The sequence below is a fragment of the Lissotriton vulgaris genome, chromosome 5 (genome assembly GCF_964263255.1).
Source record: "Lissotriton vulgaris chromosome 5, aLisVul1.2, whole genome shotgun sequence".
Lineage (NCBI taxonomy): Eukaryota > Metazoa > Chordata > Amphibia > Caudata > Salamandridae > Lissotriton > Lissotriton vulgaris.
This window is the reverse complement of record NC_141693.1, coordinates 481,000,233-481,020,187: the sequence shown is the minus strand read 5'-3', so window position 1 is coordinate 481,020,187 and position 19,955 is coordinate 481,000,233. Positions and strand designations below refer to the sequence as shown.

Sequence of the window (19,955 nt, the reverse complement as noted above, 5' to 3'; positions counted from 1 at the left end):
AGGGCAAGCAACTACACAGAGCGCCACTAAAGGAGGGAGGAGGTGCGGGGCAAGCAACAGCACAGACCACGATGGAAGGAGGAAGGTTATGTGGAGCAAGAAAGAACATGGAGCACATTAAAAGGGTGATTGGGGCAAGTAACAATATAGATCACAATGTGAGGGTAAGCAACAACACGGAGCACAACAAGCAACTACACGGAGCCCAATGGAAGGGTGGGGGGGGGGGCAATCAACAACACGGAGCACAATAGGGTAGGTAACAACATAGAGCACAAAGGAAAGGCAAGTAACAACAAGGAGAACAAGAGAGGGGGGGTGATGGGCAAGAGAAAATATGGAGCACAACGAAAGGGTGGATGGGGACAAGCAACAACACAGAGCACAATAGAGAGCAAGGAACAAAACAGAACGAAACAGAAAAGCAAGCAACAACATGGAGCACAATGGGAGAGCAAGCAACAACATGGTGTACAGCAAGAAACAACACTGAGCCCAATGGAAGGGTGGGTGGGGCAAGCAACAACACTGAGCACAACGGAAGTGTAGGTGTGGTAAGCAACAACACGGAGCACAATGCGGGTCAGGTAACAGCATAGAGCACAAGGAGAGGGCAAACAACAACACTATGCACCACAGAAGGGTAGGTGGGGGAAGCAACAACATGAAGCATAACAGAAGGGCAAGCAACAACACAGAGCACAACAGGAGGGCAAACAACAATATGGAGAACAACAGAAGCCGGGAGGGTGTGTGGGGCAAGCAACTACATGGGGCACAACTGAAGGACGAAGGAAGGGTGGGGACAGGCAACAATACGAAGCACAACAGCAACAGGGTGCGAGCAAGCAACAACAAAGGGTACAACGGAATGAGGAAGGGTGGGTTCAAGCAAAAACACTGAGAATAAAGGAGGAAAGAAGGGAGGGTCGGGCAATAACAGGCAAGCAATAATGCGGAGCACAATGGAGGTTGGGTGGATAAGGCAAAACACAAAGGTACAAGTACACAGAAGAGAGAGGGCAACATTAGCTCTTGTGGGAGCTGACCCATATCACTGAGAGTGGGCCATGAAGTGTGAGGGGGAACATTAGGGAAACAGCTCAAAAACACATGCACTCTCATGGACTGTTTCAGCAAAAAGAAAAAAGTAGTGCCCAAAATGCGAATAGTGGAAGTAAAGGTACATGGCCATGATTCAGGGGAGGGTCAAACAGAAAAAGCCTGCGTGTGTTGACAAATCAGAAGCAAGAGAATTAGAGTGATGATGGACCCTTCCAATGGTGAGTAATAGGTGAGCTCTAGGCCCACTGTAAGCTAACAAAATGTCTCGCAAGCGAGATGTCTCAGGCACGTCGTGGCAGTCAGTGGAGTAGGGAGGGCAGTTCTGGGAGAATCCAGGACACCGGATCAAAGAAGGGCTTGTAAGTGGGGAAAAAGACAAGCGATGCTTACAAACACCGCTTCTTCATCCCCCATACACTCTAAGCATTTCTTCACTGATCATAGGGTAGCTAATTGTACCATTGCTATGGTTACTAGGCCAGACACTATAGCCTAGTCATACACTTGTTCACACCTCACGCAGATGCGCGTCTAACCCTCAATCCCCCAGCACCCCCCCATTATTATCTACCAGCATTGATTCTTTAAGGTAGTATCTTGCCCAGAGGACAAATTAACACTATTATCTATAACGCCCTCCTGGCATCATTAACCATCAAATTAGGTAACATAACCTCCCTGCCTCCTTAGAAGAGGTATAATCTCAATGGCTGTGTACAAGCAAGGTGTGTGTGCGTGCATGTGTGGAGGCCACAGAATCAGATCTAGGGGAGCCATACCCCCTGCCATGGGCATATAAGAAAATACATGGGCGATAATAGCGAAAACTTACTGTAAAGCGCATGTTTACCTCGAGGGGCTCTTGGAACTATATAAAAGACTGCCACTTCAAGACAAGTCCCAAGAGGAGGGGCTCAATTATATATGTGTATGAGGGCACGGGAGAGGACTGACGGACACAAAAACCCACAAGCTGGTTGTTTTACTTTAAAAACGCCACAATTAGAGAGAAAGGTACCTTAATATTTAACAGGTGGGTGGTAAATTCACAGAACAGTGTCAAGCGAAACAACAGAAACATACAAGGTTTCAGAAAAGGGCAGGCAGAGAGTGATTCCATAGGTGAAGCTGGAGACCGCATAGGAGGGAGTCAAGAGCAGACCGGGAAGTGAGCAAACGGAACGGGCCAGGCTTTCCTAGTCATCAGGAAAGGCAGGGCTCGAGTTTGGGTACCATGCGGGTGGATGGCGTCACCCCACTTATTTTACCGGGAGATCGATAACTGGAGCAAATGGAGCCACACATTCACTCTTTGGCCTCTCTGGGGCAAGATCGGATCCCATTCAGAACGCTGCTCATGTGCTGGTTTCTCTGATGCAATCGCATCTAAGGGGTGAGCGAGGGGAGGCAATGAGTCTGATGGTGCAAGCCACCTTTCGTGACGTCACCTCCTGTCGTGACATCAGCTTCCCCCCACTTATCTTTTTTTAGGACTTGTGCCCTGAGGAAAGGGGCGAGGAGAAAGAGGAGAATCTGAAGTCTCCCCTCATTTTTGGCAATGTGTTTAACATCTTCAGAGGTGGTGGAGGTGCTTGTGTGTCACAGAGACGTTATTTGAGGAGTTGCATCAAAATATAATCAGAACAGCGCATTTCCTCAGTACATTCCTGTAGCACGTCCAAAGACAGACATAACCCATTTCAATAGCACAGTAGGATGGGTAGAACATCCCGTGACCCTCTGCAACTGTCCTGTGCAGTACACAAGGGAAAACAGTTCAGTCTGTCGAAAAACAAACATAGGGGCAGGGCACAGTGGGGACAGGCTATGGCACGGTCACAAGATGAGCGTGAAGGAATTCTCAGTGGCGCAGATTGTACAGCCAAGATGGCGAGCTGGCAGAAAAGAAACAAACATAAGCATTGGCAAAGCCAATCGGTGTCAGCTATTGGCCTAGTCAAGATTTTGTTTAGCCATCTTGGACAGCAGCGTGACTGTTGTGCAGCACGGCTGAAAGTAAAAACCATGTCATAGCATTGTAAAAAAAAAAATTCTGCCATTCTGAACAGCAACCATGCTGCTGTACATAGGGAGAGGGAGGGGAGGGTGAGAGAGGGCAAGCAATAACATGGAGTAAGGAGGTAGAAGGACAGGAGGGAGATGACCTGCAGGCACATGCTCTCATATGGAGTGTTCCAACTAAAACAATAAAGCAGTTCAGGCTCAAAAGCACACGCAGGGGAAGGACACTCACTGGGCATGGACGCAGTACTTGTGCCATGTTCCAAGGGAGGGACAAGAACAAGAAGAGGAAATGAAGTTGGCATGTGCTGATCAAAGAGAAGATGAAGCCAAACAATTGTAAACAAAGGCAGCATTCTAAGCCCTCTGTAAACTAGCAAAATGTCTTGTAAGTGACAGCACGAGCACTATCTAGGTGAAACCTAAAAATTACATTAGGACACATCCTTGAAATTTGCCCCACTAAAGATATTTTTCTTACAGAACATTTTCTAAAACCCAAGGTAAAATCCTTCTGCAAGAAAAGCTACTATATATACACATAGTTTTGTGAATCAGCCACCAGATATAAGTAGGCGCCAATTAACTGCATGGGGGACAGCGTATTTAGAGTTTGGCAGTCGGTCCATCAGTCCATCATGACAGATCTGAGATTTACTCTGCTGTCCTTGAGGCAGACCGAACGCTCTATCTAGAGATCTCTGCAAGACAGGCCTTTCAACTGGTATAAGACAATACGAGTTGACCTATGTGTTCTGCTCTGTGGGTTGGGGGTGTCCATCGATGGCTAAACAGAAAACAGACTAAATGGGCTGTCAACAATGTTTCCAATTACGAGTGTAGAAACAATGGAAAATGTCAATATATAGAGGATTTGCAGATTTTTACTGTTATAACAAAACATCTAGGCAACCACTTAAGTTCTCCACTGACAACTACATGTAAACAAACAGAGGTACTAGGCAAAGTTGGATGCTAAAAAAAGGCAGTTAACAGAGGTTTGCAGACATGAGCAGACTTGTAATTCAAACAGGGCTGCAGGTCTTCATTATAACCAATGGTACGCCCTCTCCACGTGGGACTATACCTACAGAACATAAAGTGGCCGCCGCAGTAGAACACTATTGACCATTTCCATAAACCTTATGACAAACCTCATTGAACTTCAACTACCAACATGTTATACTGTCTCTCAAGTCAATGATACTTTACTTATCAAGCTCATAAGGATGAAGGGTGCAATCAGGACAGATGGAATTGTAAACTCTAATCAATATCGTACACCGAGATCTCTACAGAAAGTGTACTGAGACACAAGCGAAATGCTATCGGCATGACTTAAAACACAACATAAATAAAGAGCATACAAATTAAGAGAACGAAGAAAATCAGCCACATGGATGTTTGACTACTCCTTAATCTCACATACCTTGTCCTCCTCCTCTCTCCGCTGGCACTCCTCTGCTTTCCTGCGTAACTCCTCCTGGATCACACGGGCGTACTCAGAGTCCCTTTCTTCACTAAAATTAGATAAAGATAAAACAAAAGTGTCTGATCTTCACTCATTTGACAACCAAAGTAGGAGTAACAACATGTGACATGCCCAATGTGACCAGGATTCACATTTGATAGTACAACGAGAAGCTGGGATGCACACTGTTTGCATTACGAAAAATATATATCTTTAGAACACATATGCAAAAAACTAAAAGCCTGACAAAAGATGGAATGGCACTTTCAAGCCCTATACAGAGAGATGATGGTTTGATCAACTAAGCTTGGCCGCAGAGAATCTATTACTCACGTCAGGGTATGTGTGGAGAGTAACAAGGAAGAGGAGTTCAGCAGGCAAGCTGTATGGCATGGGATAGGCAGTCTCAAGTGATGACCCCCAATTTGAGGACCTTATTCATTCAGCTGTAGAACTTTTTCCAAATGAGGAACCATGCAACAAGCTTTATTGTGCACCTTCTGAGGCAAGGCGAGTTTGTTGATAATAATTCTTTTCTGCTACAGTCCTGGTGTGTGCTATGAAATCTTTTTCCTGTTCTTCCTCACACAGCACTGCTTGGAATATTCTTACGATGAAAAGATGAACAATTTGAGCTATTGGAGGAGTGTCCTAACTAGGTAATAGGTGGATGCTGTCCTGGAAAATGAAAGGTGGAGTCCCCCCTAGCCCATCCCACCGCCCGCCAAGTTCTGCTCTTCCACCACACAGAAGAAAGGTCAGTTTTCCATTGTACCATCATGGCTCTCACAAGACGTCCACTGTTTGAGTGCCAAGAGCTCGGTCTCACCGATATGAGTAGTTATGAGTAGATCAGGGAGAATGGTCTGAAACACACAGTGGTCACTTAGGATGGGAGAGCGTGGATGATCCCCCGGGGAGAGGTGGACTAGTATTTGGCCCCTAGTGGCAGGTTGTTTACCCATGTTGGAAATCCAGATAGACATGGAACATCTTCGTCATCAGCTACAATGGTCTGGAGTAACAATTGCTCATTTCACTCATCACTACTCAACTCCACTCCAAACCACTCCACTCCACTACTAGATGTCTTTCTTCCTCCAAAGAATTTGATGGCATATCCGGCTTCTGACTGACCTAAACTGGCTACTCATTGAGGAAAGAATAAAATATGAATTGTGATGTCTAACTTACAAAGCAATTTATCTTAACTCGCCGCCCCACCTCTTCAAATCTACTCAAACTATCAGCTGGCCTCAGAGACTCAGAAGTAAAGTCTACTTCCTACTTCTAAGTGCAAGCTTCACATCAACTCGTTTCCAACATCAATCCTTCTCTGGAGCTGCTACCCCTCCTATAGAACTCTCTCATAGATAAAATGAAAGCTAAATCTGCCTTACCCTTATTCTAACATCTCACAACTCACTAATTCAGACTAGGTTTAGCTAGTAACTCCTAATTCTCTACCCGACTATCCTCTACCACCCTTATCCACCCCAATGATGAAGCATGCCACCTAGGGGTAACCCTGGTGGGTGAGGGGCTTAAGTTTAAGTTTAAGTTTAAAGTATTTCTAAAGCGCGACATACACCGAGCTGTTTCTTGGCGCTGAGATAGCAAACTACCAGAGGGGGTAGAGTCAACCACTAGGACGTAAACTGAAACGGGGGGGATTTTAAGGCAAAAAGGCCTGGGCAAACAAGAAAGTTTTCGGGGATTTACGGAAGAGGGAATACTGGGTAAGGGATCTTAGGTGGAAGGGAAGGGAATTCCAAAACACAGGGGCCAGAGTAGCAAATTTAGAACCACCCTGTTTTTTTTTCCTGAAACGTGGGGCTACTAGTAGATGTTGAGCTGAGGAACGGAGGTCTCTGCAAGGAACGTACGTTTTGATGGCTGAGGATATGAAGATGGGGGCAAGACCAGACCTGGCCTGAAAGGCCATGCAGCCTAGTTTAAACAAAGCGCGTTCCCGAATTGGAAGCCAGTGAAGGGTCTTCAACAGAGGAGAGGTGTGGTGGAATCTGGGGAGACCGAATGCAAGGCGGGCCGCCTGGTTCTGAACAAGTTGGAGCTTACGCAGGCTGTACTGTGGGATGCCGTTGAACAGGGCATTCCCGTAGTCCAGGCGGGATAGGACCAGTGCGGACATGATCAGTTTGAGTGCAGGGAAAGAGAAGAAACGAGAGATGGTGCGGATAGTACGGAGAGTGAGAAAGCAAGAAGATACCACGGAGCCTATCTGGGAGTGCATGGTGAGTTTATCGTTGAGCTTGATGCCTAAGGTCCTAACTGAGGAAACAGGAGTGGGGGGAAGGCCGAAAGAGGGGGGCCAAAATAACGAGTTCCAGGGACTGGAGCAACCACCCGTAAGCACCAGTTCCGTCTTATCGGGGTTGAGCTTCAGGTGGTTGAAGTTCATCCAGTCCCTGATGAAAGACAGGATAGATTGGAAGTTAGATATAGAGTCAGGGGAAGAGGAAAGAATAAAGATGAGCTGGAGGTCGTCGGCATAGTTATATACCGCGACCTCCAGCCGCTGAAGAGCGAAGATGAGAGGAGAGATGTACAGATTGAATAATAGGGGGGACAGAGAAGAACCCTGAGGCACTCCGCACTGGACCTTACAGGGGGTAGCTGAAAACTCCCCAAGACGAACCGCCTGGGTCCGGTCCCTCAGGAAGGATGAAAGCCAAATGAGGGCCGATCCTCCGATACCCGCCGCCCTGACACGGGAGAGTAGGATGGAATGATCCACCGTGTCAAAAGCGGCACCCCATTCGCCTCGACAAAGGAGCTGAGCACAGAGGTGACGTGTCGCTCAAGCACCTTACCCAAAAAGGGTAACAAGGAGATGGGGCGGTAGTTAGCCAAGGCAGAGGGATCGGCTCCTGGTTTTTTCAAGATGGGAACAATGGTGGCGGATTTCAGTGACGGGGTCACGACACCCTGGGCCAAGGAGTTATTAAGAAACATAAGAGGGGGTAGGGTACACGCTGAGTAAATCTGCCGTAGGATGTGTGCAGGGCAGATATCAGCTGGGGAACCAGATTTAATTTTAGGGAGAAGGGAAAGGAAAATTTCCTCAGAGAGAGGGGGGAGAGAGATGAGTGAGGCATGGGTAGGGGGTAACTGGGGATCAACAAATAGGGGGGACGGGGGAGGGATATTGGTTTTAATGGTCGCAATTTTTTCCACAAAGTAGGAGTTCAAAGAGTCACAGAGATTTTGAGAGGGGAGAGGCTTCAATGAGGTCCTGTCGGAGAAAGCCAGGTCGTGAGTGATGGAGAAAATCTCCTTAGGTTGGTTCTCAGCTGCTAAAATTTTGGCTGAGAAATAAGCCTTCTTGGTCTCTAGAATGCTTTTTTTATAAGCCCCTAGAAGGAGGACGTAGCGGGACTTGGAGATGGGACAGTAGTCCTGTCTCCATCTGCGTTCTGCCTGTCGGACCGTAAGTTTCTGCTCTTTTAGCTCTTTACTGAACCACCGGTTAGCGTCTTTAGGGCGCCTAATCGAGGTACGCCGACGGGGAGCCATACTGTCACTTCTAGAAAAGAATGTTTTCTTTCTGGGTAGAGGGTTTTTCACACATTATTTGGGTGGAATCCCTGTTCCGTTAATCGTTAGGTTTCTTATTTCGGCATTTGGAGTTTTCTGGCACTGTATTTAGGGGCCGATTAGGATCGCGGACGGACCTGCGTCCGTCCGCGACCCCCGAGGTGGATGGAACGTCCGCAGGGGCTGTGGCGTTCCCTCCAGTGCAATTAGGATGTGACTGCCACCCTGGCGGTCACATCCTCAATATTTAACATTGCGGCGGGTGCTGCTTGAAGCAGCACCTGCCGCAAGGTTAAATATGCATGCTTCGCATTTACATGCACAAAGCGGCAGGCACCGCGTGGTGCCTGCCGCTTTGTGCATGCAAATGCAGGGGGGTACCATAGGTACCCCCCATGTGCACCCCACACCCCCCGTCACCCTGGGGGCCCGCAACGGGCCCCCAAAGAAAACACTGTATGCCTTTCCACAGCGGAGAAGCCGCCGCGGAAAGGCATTTGTTCTGCCCCATCTTAATATGGCTGGCGGTGTCTGTTAGACACCGCCTCGATATTAGAGCTTTTCCGCCGCGGTCGTAAGGCGACTGTGGCGGAAAAGCGGTGGACGGTCTTCCTGACCCCCCAGCCATCCTAATTTGGCGGGGGTCTTTGAAGGCTCCGCAGCGGTTTTTCCGCATCCTCCGGGCCGGCGGTCGCTTCCACCGGCCCGGAGGATGCGGAAAAAACGCAATCCTAATGACCCCCTTTGTAAGGAGGGTGAACCTAATCTTAACCTCTACCTCCCCCCGTTTTTGATTGCGTTATATAGTCCTGCTAGATAAATACAAAAATACTTCCAAACCTAGTGGGAATGGGTGCTTTTAACGTGCATGACCTCCAACTCTTGAACTTGATTGCTTGGTGTGTGAATATCTAACATATGGATAACTCAATTTCTGTGAAGGTCTTTGAGACAGTATGGAATACCATTTCCAGATTTGTGCAAGTAAGACACGTGAGTTACTGTGACTGATTTCCTCGTAAGCCCTGACAATTACATATTGTGGGTTGTCTGTTGGACCATCCTATTGCAAACTTTCTCCTGTCTGTCTGAGCATACCCAAGCTACTTTCCCCAGGAAGTATTAAACAATACACTTTTGTACCGAAACCAAGCATTATCCAAGAATAATTTTTAGTACATGGACACGAGAACGCCCTTTGAGATACATACAATTTAACCTTTTAGAAGAGGTAGTTCCTCATTTTTCAGCCTAAAAGTTCCATATTTTGCCGCTGAATTATATTTTTGTCCTCACTCCAGTGTAAGTGAATAAACAAAGAAATACATGTTTCGGTTGTAAAAATCTCTGTCACTTACAATGAGCCTTAAAGCAGTTTTGTAACTTAATAGGAACTATGTGGGTTTCTGTTCCACAGCTATTCTTGAGCAGATCTCGGTTCTGGGCTGCTTCCAATGATTCATCCAGGCTGCATCCTGATGCAGAACACAAGCAGTGAGTAGCACCATCATGGATTCAATGCCCAACCCTTTGGGAGCATAAGCTTGCAAGTAGAATGGAAGAGATCTGTTTTCTTTTCTAACAAACTGCTGCATCTGCCTACATTCCTGTGTCATCAATCATTGGTGTTGTCCAAATGGTGCTCTTGCAGAGAGTAGTTGGAGTTCAGATGGTGACTCGCTGGAGCATCAGACCTGGCCTCCACACTCCTTAACCCATCATGGTAAACACAGTTACACAGTGAAGTGTCACTTGTAAAGTTGCAAGTGGTATAAGGACATTTGAAAGTGTTTTTGACTTTTTGAGGTTCTGTCTTCAAGTAGCATTTAAGCTTGATATATGCTTATATATCAGTGTAATAACACTCAATTATTAATATATCTAACACATAATATACACTGAAATGTATGTGTTTGTTGCCAACTCCTAGAACCCATTATTGCAACCTCAGCACAGCCTAAGGTTTTTTTTTTTTAAACCTTTATTTGGAGACAAGTAGGTACAAGGGAAGTGTACATTCAAAACATACAGTCACATTCGGCCATTACAGTGGTACGTCAGTGCCCAAAAAGCATACAAAACAGAACTACATATGGAGACACGAGGAAGTACAGGGCAAGGCATCAGTCAATACAAGGAGCAGCAGCGAAATGTGCAGGAGATATTAAAATACAATGAGCCAGCATGAACAGGCGAGCCAATAAACCAATGCAATATGAATTCAGTACAGTAGCGGAGAACACGTGAGCCAGAGGGGACACAAGTATGAGGAGCACTGGATAGAGGGGTGCCGCGCAGGGGTACATTCCGAATTCACGATAAAAATACCTGTCCGAAGGGAGACTCCCACCCCTCAATAGCTCGCAGGAACAGGAGACAGTCAGCCCCCCCCCTGATATCGGAAGAGCAGCAGGTGACGTGTAAAATCCCAGCCCATCCCGTTGTCATCAGCCTATCCCCTCACGGTCCTCAAGTTCAGAATCAGAGTCCCGCGCAGCTCTGGTCAGGAGGTACACCTGGAGCGGACTCCAAAAGTCCTTTGGTCTGCATCGAACAGGCATCAATTCAGAATAGACATTATACTGATCCTGACAGTAAATGAGGTCAGTCACCCAGTCCTGAAAGCGCGGCACCCTACCACGACCCCAACAGCAAGCAACCCTACGCTTAGCCAACAACAGGGCCACGTCGACAAATCTACGGTAAGAGGCAGGTACGTCCTTAGTGAAGCCAAGTAACATCACCAAGGGGTCAAACGCCACCCCATCCTCCGCCATAACCTGCAGGGCCTCATGAACCTGAGCCCAATATTCCAAAACCCCCGCACAACTCCAAGCCAAATGCAAAAAGTCAGCGCCTTCCGCTCGACACCTAGCGCACCTGTCATCCTCCGCCAAATGAAACCGCAGTTTCCTCGCCGGGGTATAGTAGTACCTCTGAACAAACTTGTAATGGATAATTTTAAGGCGACAACTAGAAGAGACATTGGCCGTGAGCCCGCAACAATATTTCCACTGCTCGTCTGTAATAGGAGCACCTAATTCGGCAACCCACTGCTCGCGCACCCGATTGGTCGGGACCGATCGCTGTCGGCGAATAGCCCCGTATAACTTCGACACCAGGTGTCGCCCATCTGAAACCAGCAGCACATGGAGGGGGAGGGTCACCCCAGGCTCCGAAGGATAGTCCGGTAGCAGAGCACGCATGCCCTGCCGCAGGCGGACAAAGTAGAACAGGTCTAGAGGGGAGCAAGCAGCCGAACCGAAGAAATGAGCCTGCGTACGAAAGGCACCTTCATGAAACAAGTCGCCCCACGTAAGAATACCTAGCCGCTTGCACATTCGCTGAAACCCCGTCTCCAACAACAGCGACAGATCCGGATGATAAGACAGAGGCAAGGCCGGCGAGTAGAGAAAGGAAACGTCTAGCAAACGAGCCGTCCGCTTCCAAGCATCCACCGTGCATGTCACCGTCGTGCGGGGCGTTTCCACATCTGACACCTTGCCCAAAACCATCCCCTCCAGTGGGAGCGGGTGGGCGACCCAATGCTCAGCAGCAATCTGGGGCATGAATGGCGTGGGGCGCATCCAATGATAGGCATAGTGCGCCTGAGCGCTGAGATAATAGAGTTCAAAATCAGGGACGTCGAAACCGCCATCAGCATAAGGCAACGTAAGGGTAGCCCAGGCCACCCGTGGCTGCTTGCCCCCCCCAGAACAATCGCAGAAGCTCAGAACGAAGTCTACGAAAGAAATAAGCACCAGGATGATATGGGAGGTTTTGAAAGAGATAAAGAAAGCGGGGCAGAACCACCATCTTGATAAGAGACGCCCTGCCGGCCATGGAGAGGGGTAAAGACATCCACCTGGTGACATCATCCGCCAGTTTAGTAATGGCCACACCATAGTTGAGCCGAACCGCGTCTCCTCTATCTAAGGATACAACAATACCAAGATAGCGCAACTCCGAGTCACACCACTCCAAAGGGTAGTCAAGGGGAAACCTGGCCACCGCAGATGTGAGGGGGAAAAATTGAGATTTCCGCCAGTTGATATGAACCCCGGATACGCCACCAAAAGCGACCAGCTCCCGCAGGAGCGAATTAAGGTTGTTCTCAGGGTCCTTGACATAGAGTGTGACATCATCAGCATATAAAGAAATGCCGACCTGCCGCTGAAGATAATTAAAGGCGCTCTGCTGATGAAACTGACGTATCCTACAGGCTAGCGGCTCAATAGCGATAGCAAACAAGAGGGGTGAGAGGGGGCAACCCTGTCGGGTCCCTCTCGTGAGAGGGAACGAGGGGGACAGCACCCCATTCACTACTACCCTCGCCATCGGATCAGTATATAGAAGCTTAACCCAAGAGATGAAAATCCTGGGGAAACCCATCCGACAAAGAACATCAACAAGGTAGCCCCACTCGACAGAGTCAAACGCCTTAGTGGCATCAAGAAAGACAGCGGCAACCGGGACAGCGGGATCGATGGTCGACACAAGCGAGAACAAAGTGCGAAGATTGTGAGAGGTGGCGCGACCGGGCACAAATCCCGACTGATCAGGCAACACGATAACGGGCATGAGTTCGGCTAATCGCACCGCCAAGACCTTCGCGAGAATTTTAACATCGCAGTTGAGCAATGAGAGGGGCCTGTAGGAGCCCACATCCAGTGGATCCTTACCCGGCTTGAGCAGCGACGTGATGGCGACCTCCCGCATGGAGCCCGGAAGGCGTCCCTCCTCCAGAGACTCCTCAAACACCTCACGGAGCACAGGGGCCATAATGTCAATATAACACTTATAAAATTCAGCAGGAAGGCCATCCAGCCCGGCGGCCTTCCCATTAGAAAGAGACATGATGGCATTCCTGACCTCCTCCTCCTCCAGGGGCCTGCCTAGGAACTCCCGATGGCCATCCGATAGCCAACAGAGCGCCAACTCGTCGAGGAAGCCACCGTATCGAGTCTCACCCGTCTGCTGTGTCGTGTAAAGGTGTGCATAATGATCAATAAAAGTGCGCTGAATCTCCGATGTATCTCGACAGCGAGTGCCATCCGGAGACACCAATTCCAACACGTCCGACCCATGCCTAGGATGTCTAGTAAGGGCAGCGAGGACCTTACCGGGCCGCTCCCCTTCGCAGTATCGCCTCGCCGTCCAGTATTTCCCCCTGTGCTTGGCCTCCCGAGCAGCCTCCTCCTCGTACTCAGAGAGCTTAGTGCGGAACTGTGCCAGAAGAGCGGGGTCCGAAGTCACCTGCATCCTGCGCTCCAAGTCTCGCAAGGCAGCCTCCAACCTCTCGAGGGTCCGAACAATCAGACGGAGTACTCCACAACTTTTAGAAATAGTGACACCCCCGATCGTAACCTTGAATGCCTCCCAAATGACCTCAATGCTCTCCACAGAGCCCTTGTTTCTAGGGAAGAACGCCTCCACCTCCGCACCGAGTTCCTCCTTGAACACCGGGTCAAGCAAAGCAGTCGGAAACAAACGCCAAGGCGGGCGCGGCCTGTGTAACCCGGGGACGGACAAAGCAACCTTCACCGGACAGTGATCAGAATACGTCCGAGCCAAATGTGAGGCCCCTCTTAGGCCAGCCATCAACCCTCTAGAGAGAAATACATAATCCAGTCTCGCCCATGAACGAGCATGTGTGGTGTAATGGGTGCCCTCCCTAGCGGTAGGGTGGGTGAACCTCCAGCTGTCAACCATCCCAGCCTCCTCCACTATCCCCCGCAGCACATCCCTTGCCTGTACATTGTACTGAGGGCTACCCTCCGATCTGTCCATCTGGGCCTGAAATGCAAGATTAAAATCACCCCCCCACACAATGTGAGTAGCATCCACAGCAAGAACATGACCCCACAGAGTGACAAAAAAGATTGGCGTGTCAACATTGGGAGCATAGCAATTAACAAACAGTACAGTGGTCTGCCCAAGCCGTCCCCACAGCAGCACGTAGCGCCCCTCAGGGTCCCCCATAGATCCAAGTTCCTGGAATGCAAGCGACTTCTTAACAAGGGTAACAACCCCACGAGCATAAGAAGAGTATGAAGCAAACCCCCTGGCCGCAGCCCACCTTCCGCCGAAAGTGGGGGAGGGAGCGGGACGCAGATGCGTCTCCTGGAGAAAAGCAACTTGAATAGCATGCCTGTCCAAATACTGTATCACACTGCGACACTTCCTGGCGTCATTAAGGCCCCGTACATTCCAGGACAAGATCGAGATCTGATCCACAACAGCAGTTGACATCACGTAAAGTAAGGGCCCCGCAGGACCCTATAACCATATACAGGGCATCCAACTACCAGCAACAGCCATTGATAGGTCCGCGCCTCAGGGCACGGGCAGACCTCCACATACGCTCCATACATTTCCCAGTCATCTCCAAAACAACCAAACAGGAACACAACAACACCCCCCCAACCGACCCATCCACGCAGCAAGCCCTCGGGACAGCCTACGCGCCGTGCGCCACCAAGCCATTCCACACGGCCCACATCACGCACACGTGCTACGCTCGCAGAGTGCGCCCCGACACGTGGCAGCCCAAAATGGCGGCCGGCGCACTCGGGCCCAAAATGGACGGGAGCACGGATCCCAGAACCCGTCCCGTAAGATAGGAAAGTGGAACAGCCCGGATAGCGGGCGCCCCGACATGTCCGTGCACTCAAACAACAGTAGCAGCTACCAAGGCGAACCAAAAGTCCCAGGCAAACAGACATGGACAGCTTCAACCCCCCCCCATCCACCCACCTGACACCACCCCAACTATCAGGCCACATACACCCCTCCCCCCCATCCCTCAACACACATCCAGTCAACCAACAGAGGACTAGAATCCAAACAAAAGGTAAATATGGGGCACACCCTCCGGGGAACCTTCCAGAGGTGCACGACGCCACTCCCTCACGCCACGCCAGTGTCCGCGCCAACGAGTATCAGGCGGCCCCAGGCGCAGCGCGGGGGGGTGGGTGCCCAGAGCGCGACATCCCATAACACCATCCCGCGGTGCCATCCCAACCCCACAAAATCAGCAAAACGCACTCACTCATCATGATACAGACATAACCCACGCATCAGCAAAAAAAAATCAAATACGGACAATGGCTAGGCCACAAATACTGAGAAGGAAGCCAGCAGGCCCCAATACAAAAAGTTACATATCCACAATTCTACAAAAACCGGGAAGAAGATAGACAAAGTCCAAAGTCACCAGAATCAGGCGACCTCCTCCTCAGCAGCCGAATGTTCACCCTCCGGATCTCGATCGTCACCACGATCCGCAGCAGCGCGCTCGCGCTGGAGGCGCTTCGCAAAGTCCTCAGCATGCTGTGGGTTGGTGAAAAAATGTTGTTTAGCCTGGTGCGTCACTCGAAGTTTAGCCGGATAAAGCAAGGCGTAGTCCACTTGAAGGTCCCGAAGCTTCCTTTTCACCCCCAAGAACTTCCGACGCTGGTCCTGTACCATCGGTGTGAAGTCGGGGTACATGGTGAAAGACACCCCTTCGAAGGAGAGAGTCCTGTTAGTGCGGGCAGCCTGAAGAGCAGCGTCTCGATCACGATAATTCAATAGGCGCGCAATGATGGGACGCGGTGCAGCCCCAGAGGCCGGACGAGGTCCCAACGTCCGATGCGCTCTCTCGACTATGAACTGGGACGAGAAAACTTCCGCCCCGATGGCGCCTACCAGTAGCCTCTCCACATACGTCTCCATTTTGCCCACATTCGTGGACTCCGGTACACCTACAATGCGTACGTTGTTGCGCCTACTCCTCGCCTCCAACTCCTCGTTCTTGGCGGCAAAGCACAGCCTAAAGTTGAGTTAAAAGTCTGCAAGGCTTGTAACTTATATCTTGCAGGTTATAGGACAAGGATTTCTACAGTAAAAGGATGTACCTACTGAGCTATCTAGCATAAATTAAAAATCTACACTTTATACACTTATACACTTTATGCTCTGCAAATGTCATACTTGCCCTCAAAGCACTTTATCATGACTCAGACCCGTGACTACAAAGGCACACAGACTTCCCCAGCCATTGTAGTAGCCACTAAAATTATCTTCGTAGTACCATATCACTGAGACTTTCTGAACGTTCATAGATCTCTGCAGAAGGTGCCTCTAATGTACCTTAAAATGAACCCTGTTTTGGCCAATTAGGTAAGCCTAGACAACTTTACTATCAGTTTTTAACTTGTTACCAATTTCTTTGGGGCAGAGTTTGTAATAAAATAATGCATAGACCGCCTGTCATAACTTAACGCTCTTTCTGCAACTTATCCTTCCATCCCCAATATATGGGCTCCTGAAGTATTTTTTTTGCACTTGCAGCAATGCCTGCAGGGCTTGAAGATTTTAAATGTATATAACCATCTTAGAGATGCGAGTCCGTAAGGAACTAGAGGACCCAAAGGAAACACTGTTTGTATCTCAAAAGAGGACCAGTCTACCTGACTTTAGGTCCAATGGCATGCTTTAGTGAGCTAGAGCACTCTGTTCATTTCTCACCTTAGCCTAACAATGTATCGTAAGGTGGTTACAAATGGTCTCAACTAAAATATTCGGATCTCTTACCAATAGAAATGTGGAAAAAAAGCACTAAAGTTTGGTTAACCATTAGGACGATTCATTGTACAATAGATGGAGATAGTGAGGAGGCCAATACATAGATTTACGAACCTATGCCGATATTTTACCATGAACAACTTTATATGGTCACTAGCAGCCCGTCCCCACGTTGTCCGGGTATGAATTGCTGCCGGCCAGTAGTACATTGTTTTGTAGGATTTCGTTTTGATAGCATTTCTTATCTGTGACAGGACTGTGAAACGCTCCGATTCACAGTGCACTGCTAATGCACTTAAGAGTGCTCGTTCAGTAGTGTGTGAACTCGAGTTTTCCTACTTTATTTTTCCTTGCAATATTATATAGCGCAAACTCGACAACATGGCATGAGCACAATTTACATTACAGAAGAACACATTCATTTGTGGTAGGCAAGGGGAGACAAAGCTATTTGCCTGGAATCACAAGATGTTGAGCTGATGCCGAGATTCGAACGTAGCTCCCCAGCTCTAAAGTTCGCAATTCTAGAACTTGTGGCGGGAGGTGTGTCTAAAAGTGTATGTCGGTACTGGCCATCAATGAGAGAGACCTGTGCATTGTTGAAATGGGTGGTGAAAAAATATGAGTATGTTGCTGGAGATGTGGGCTGCCGTACCACCAATGTACTTACCGGGGGAGGGTAAACACCCATTATTCTGCAACTTTCTTTCCGTATACCATCACTCCGCATACTTTCATTTACGAAAGTACCATGACTCCGCAATGCCATTATAACGCATGGCATTACATTTTATATGCTTTTACCACACATACATTTACATCGAAATTCGTTGTAAATGCATGAATGGTAAAAGCATGTTTTTTTAATGTTTGGATAAGGTAAGTATGGGTATATGTTTTGGGGTACTGAGGTATATGTTTTGGGGTGTTTGGGTATTTTAAGGGTTCAGATATAGTTATGGGGTATAGGGGTAGTTTTAGGGTTTAGGGATAGGTATGGGTTTTGGGGTACAGGGGTATTTTTAGGGTTCAGGGCTAGGTTTGGGTTTTGGGGTAAAGTGGTATTTTTAGGGTTCAGGGGTAGGTTTGGGATTTGGGGTACAGGGGTATTTTAAGGGTTCAGGGCTAGGTTTGGGTTTTGGGGTACAAGGGTATTTTTATGGTTCAGGGCTAGGTTTGGGTTTTGGGATATAGGGGTATTTTTAGGGTTCAGGGCTAGGTTTGGGTTTTGGGGTACAGGGTTATTTTTAGGGTTCAGGGCTAGGTTTGGGTTTTGGGGTACAGGCCTATTTTTAGGGTTCAGGGGTAGGTTTGGGTTTTGGGGTACAGGGGTATTTTATGGGTTCAGGGCTAGGTATGGGTTTTGGGGTACAGGGGAATTTTAGGGTTCAGGGGTAGGTTTGGGTTTTGGGGTACAGTGGTATTTTTAGGGTTCAGGGCTCGTTTTGGGTTTTGGGGTACAGGGGTATTTTTAGGGTTCAGGGGTAGGTTTGGGTTTTGAGGTACAGGGGTATTTATAGGGCTAGGTTTGGGTTTTGGGGTACAGGGGTATTTTTAGGGTTTAGGGATAGGTTTGGGTTTTGGGGTACAGGGTATATTTATAGGGTTAAGATGGGTTAGTGTTTAAGGGTGTTGGGGTATTTTAAGGAGTAAGGCTGGGTTATGATTATGGGGTGCAGGGGTATTTAAAGGGAGCAGGGTGGGATTAGCACACGATATGAGACATGGCATGAAGGGCGGAACGTACCACATGCCCTCAGCGTTTGTCACGCCCCCAGCACACGCCCCTCAGCACAACGCAGACACACCCACAAGGGACTACTTTGCTGGCACGGTTCTTTTACCTTTTAAATGTACATGGTGGGAGTCTGCATAGCCTATGTCCTTCTTCTGCAACTGCCCTTTCCAACGCTGTATTGGGTGTTGTGATTGGTGCTGTGGTTCCTGAGATTACCTGCCTCAAAGGTTTGAGCTCTCTCTTTATTATATTAGTATGGATGGATTTCAACTGCATACTTCTAAAAGACCACTACGAAATGGGCAACGTCTACCTAAAATAATTATTTGCACACATTCCTGGAATTTCAGAGTCTATGGGCTTGTATATAGCACAGGAATAAGTTTCCCTACATTTATGGGTGAAAATTCGGGCTACCGCAAATAAGCAGACTTTAGTCGATTGTGCCTGCAGTTGGAATATGTGGCTTGGGCCCTTCAGCGAGTGTTGCTCAAACCTGTAGTTTAAGATGGGACTGTACCCATGCCATGGACAATTCATCCTCTACCATCCAAAGGGCATTGTTCAACTTGTTTAAGCACATGGCCGTAAAAGGGCACCTGAGCTAATCTCTATTCGTAAAGTCTGCACAGTGGCATGGTATTCTAACCAGTGGCTCAGACCCTTTTGGACTTGGTTTGTGGGCCCTGCACATAGCTGTATTACAGAAGGACAAGGCCAATATGGGTATAACCTAATAGCTTGTGAAAGGTACCAACTATAACAGGGAAGTCCCAGGGCTAAACGTACACAAGATAGGCTTGCAGCTGTGCTCCTCTCTACACTACTAATCTCTGTAAACCACCCCATACTGCACATGTGGCAGAGGACTGGATGAACCAACTAATTGTTTTAATAGATACCTCTTCCTAACAACATAATTGGTATTTCAAGTAATCAAACTCTTCCTTTAATTTTGCCAAAAGAATGAGCTGACAGTTATTTTCATAAAATGTATTTTCATAAAATGTAAGTCATTTTATAATTTTGTCCTTTTCCTATTTGTTACATATTTGGTTATTTCTTTATTATTTGTTGGCCTGTTTGGTTCTCATCCACAATTAATCTCTATTAAATTGACGTGACCTCAAAGGCTCCACATGATCTCCAATGGAGCAGAATGAAAGACCATAATCAGCTAGCTCCTGTGAGTCTAAACAAGGCTGTTGTAGCAAAGTGCACAAATTACCAGCGTGAGGCCGGCTGCACAAAACAGTGCTCTGGTATTAATGTGCATGAAGCATTAACTGTGTAAGATGCCCGGTTCATTAATACGCAGAGTTAGCCTACTTAACATGATCGAGGGTCTCTTGCAACATTATGCGACCCTCCACACACTCAGCAGTGAGGCAATCCTGCATTATCTGCACATCCCACTTCCCAAGGCACTTACAAACAGGAAGTTCTAATTTCCCCATGGTTCCCTTTTGCACCATGTGCTGTCCAACCCATTTGCACCCATCAGATGGAAAATGTAACTCAGCCTTGTGTATA

At 48.3% G+C, this 19,955-nt stretch overlaps 1 protein-coding gene across 1 annotated transcript in view; it reads right to left on the bottom strand.

Annotated features, from left to right (window-relative positions):
• LOC147711121 (uncharacterized) overlaps positions 1-19,955 on the bottom strand; it is a 638,193-nt gene that overhangs the window by 303,742 nt on the left and 314,496 nt on the right. The window contains exon 5 of the mRNA XM_086921927.1: positions 4,517-4,607. Coding sequence (XP_086778053.1) covers positions 4,517-4,607 — 91 coding nt within the window. The remainder of the gene's footprint in view (positions 1-4,516; positions 4,608-19,955) is intronic.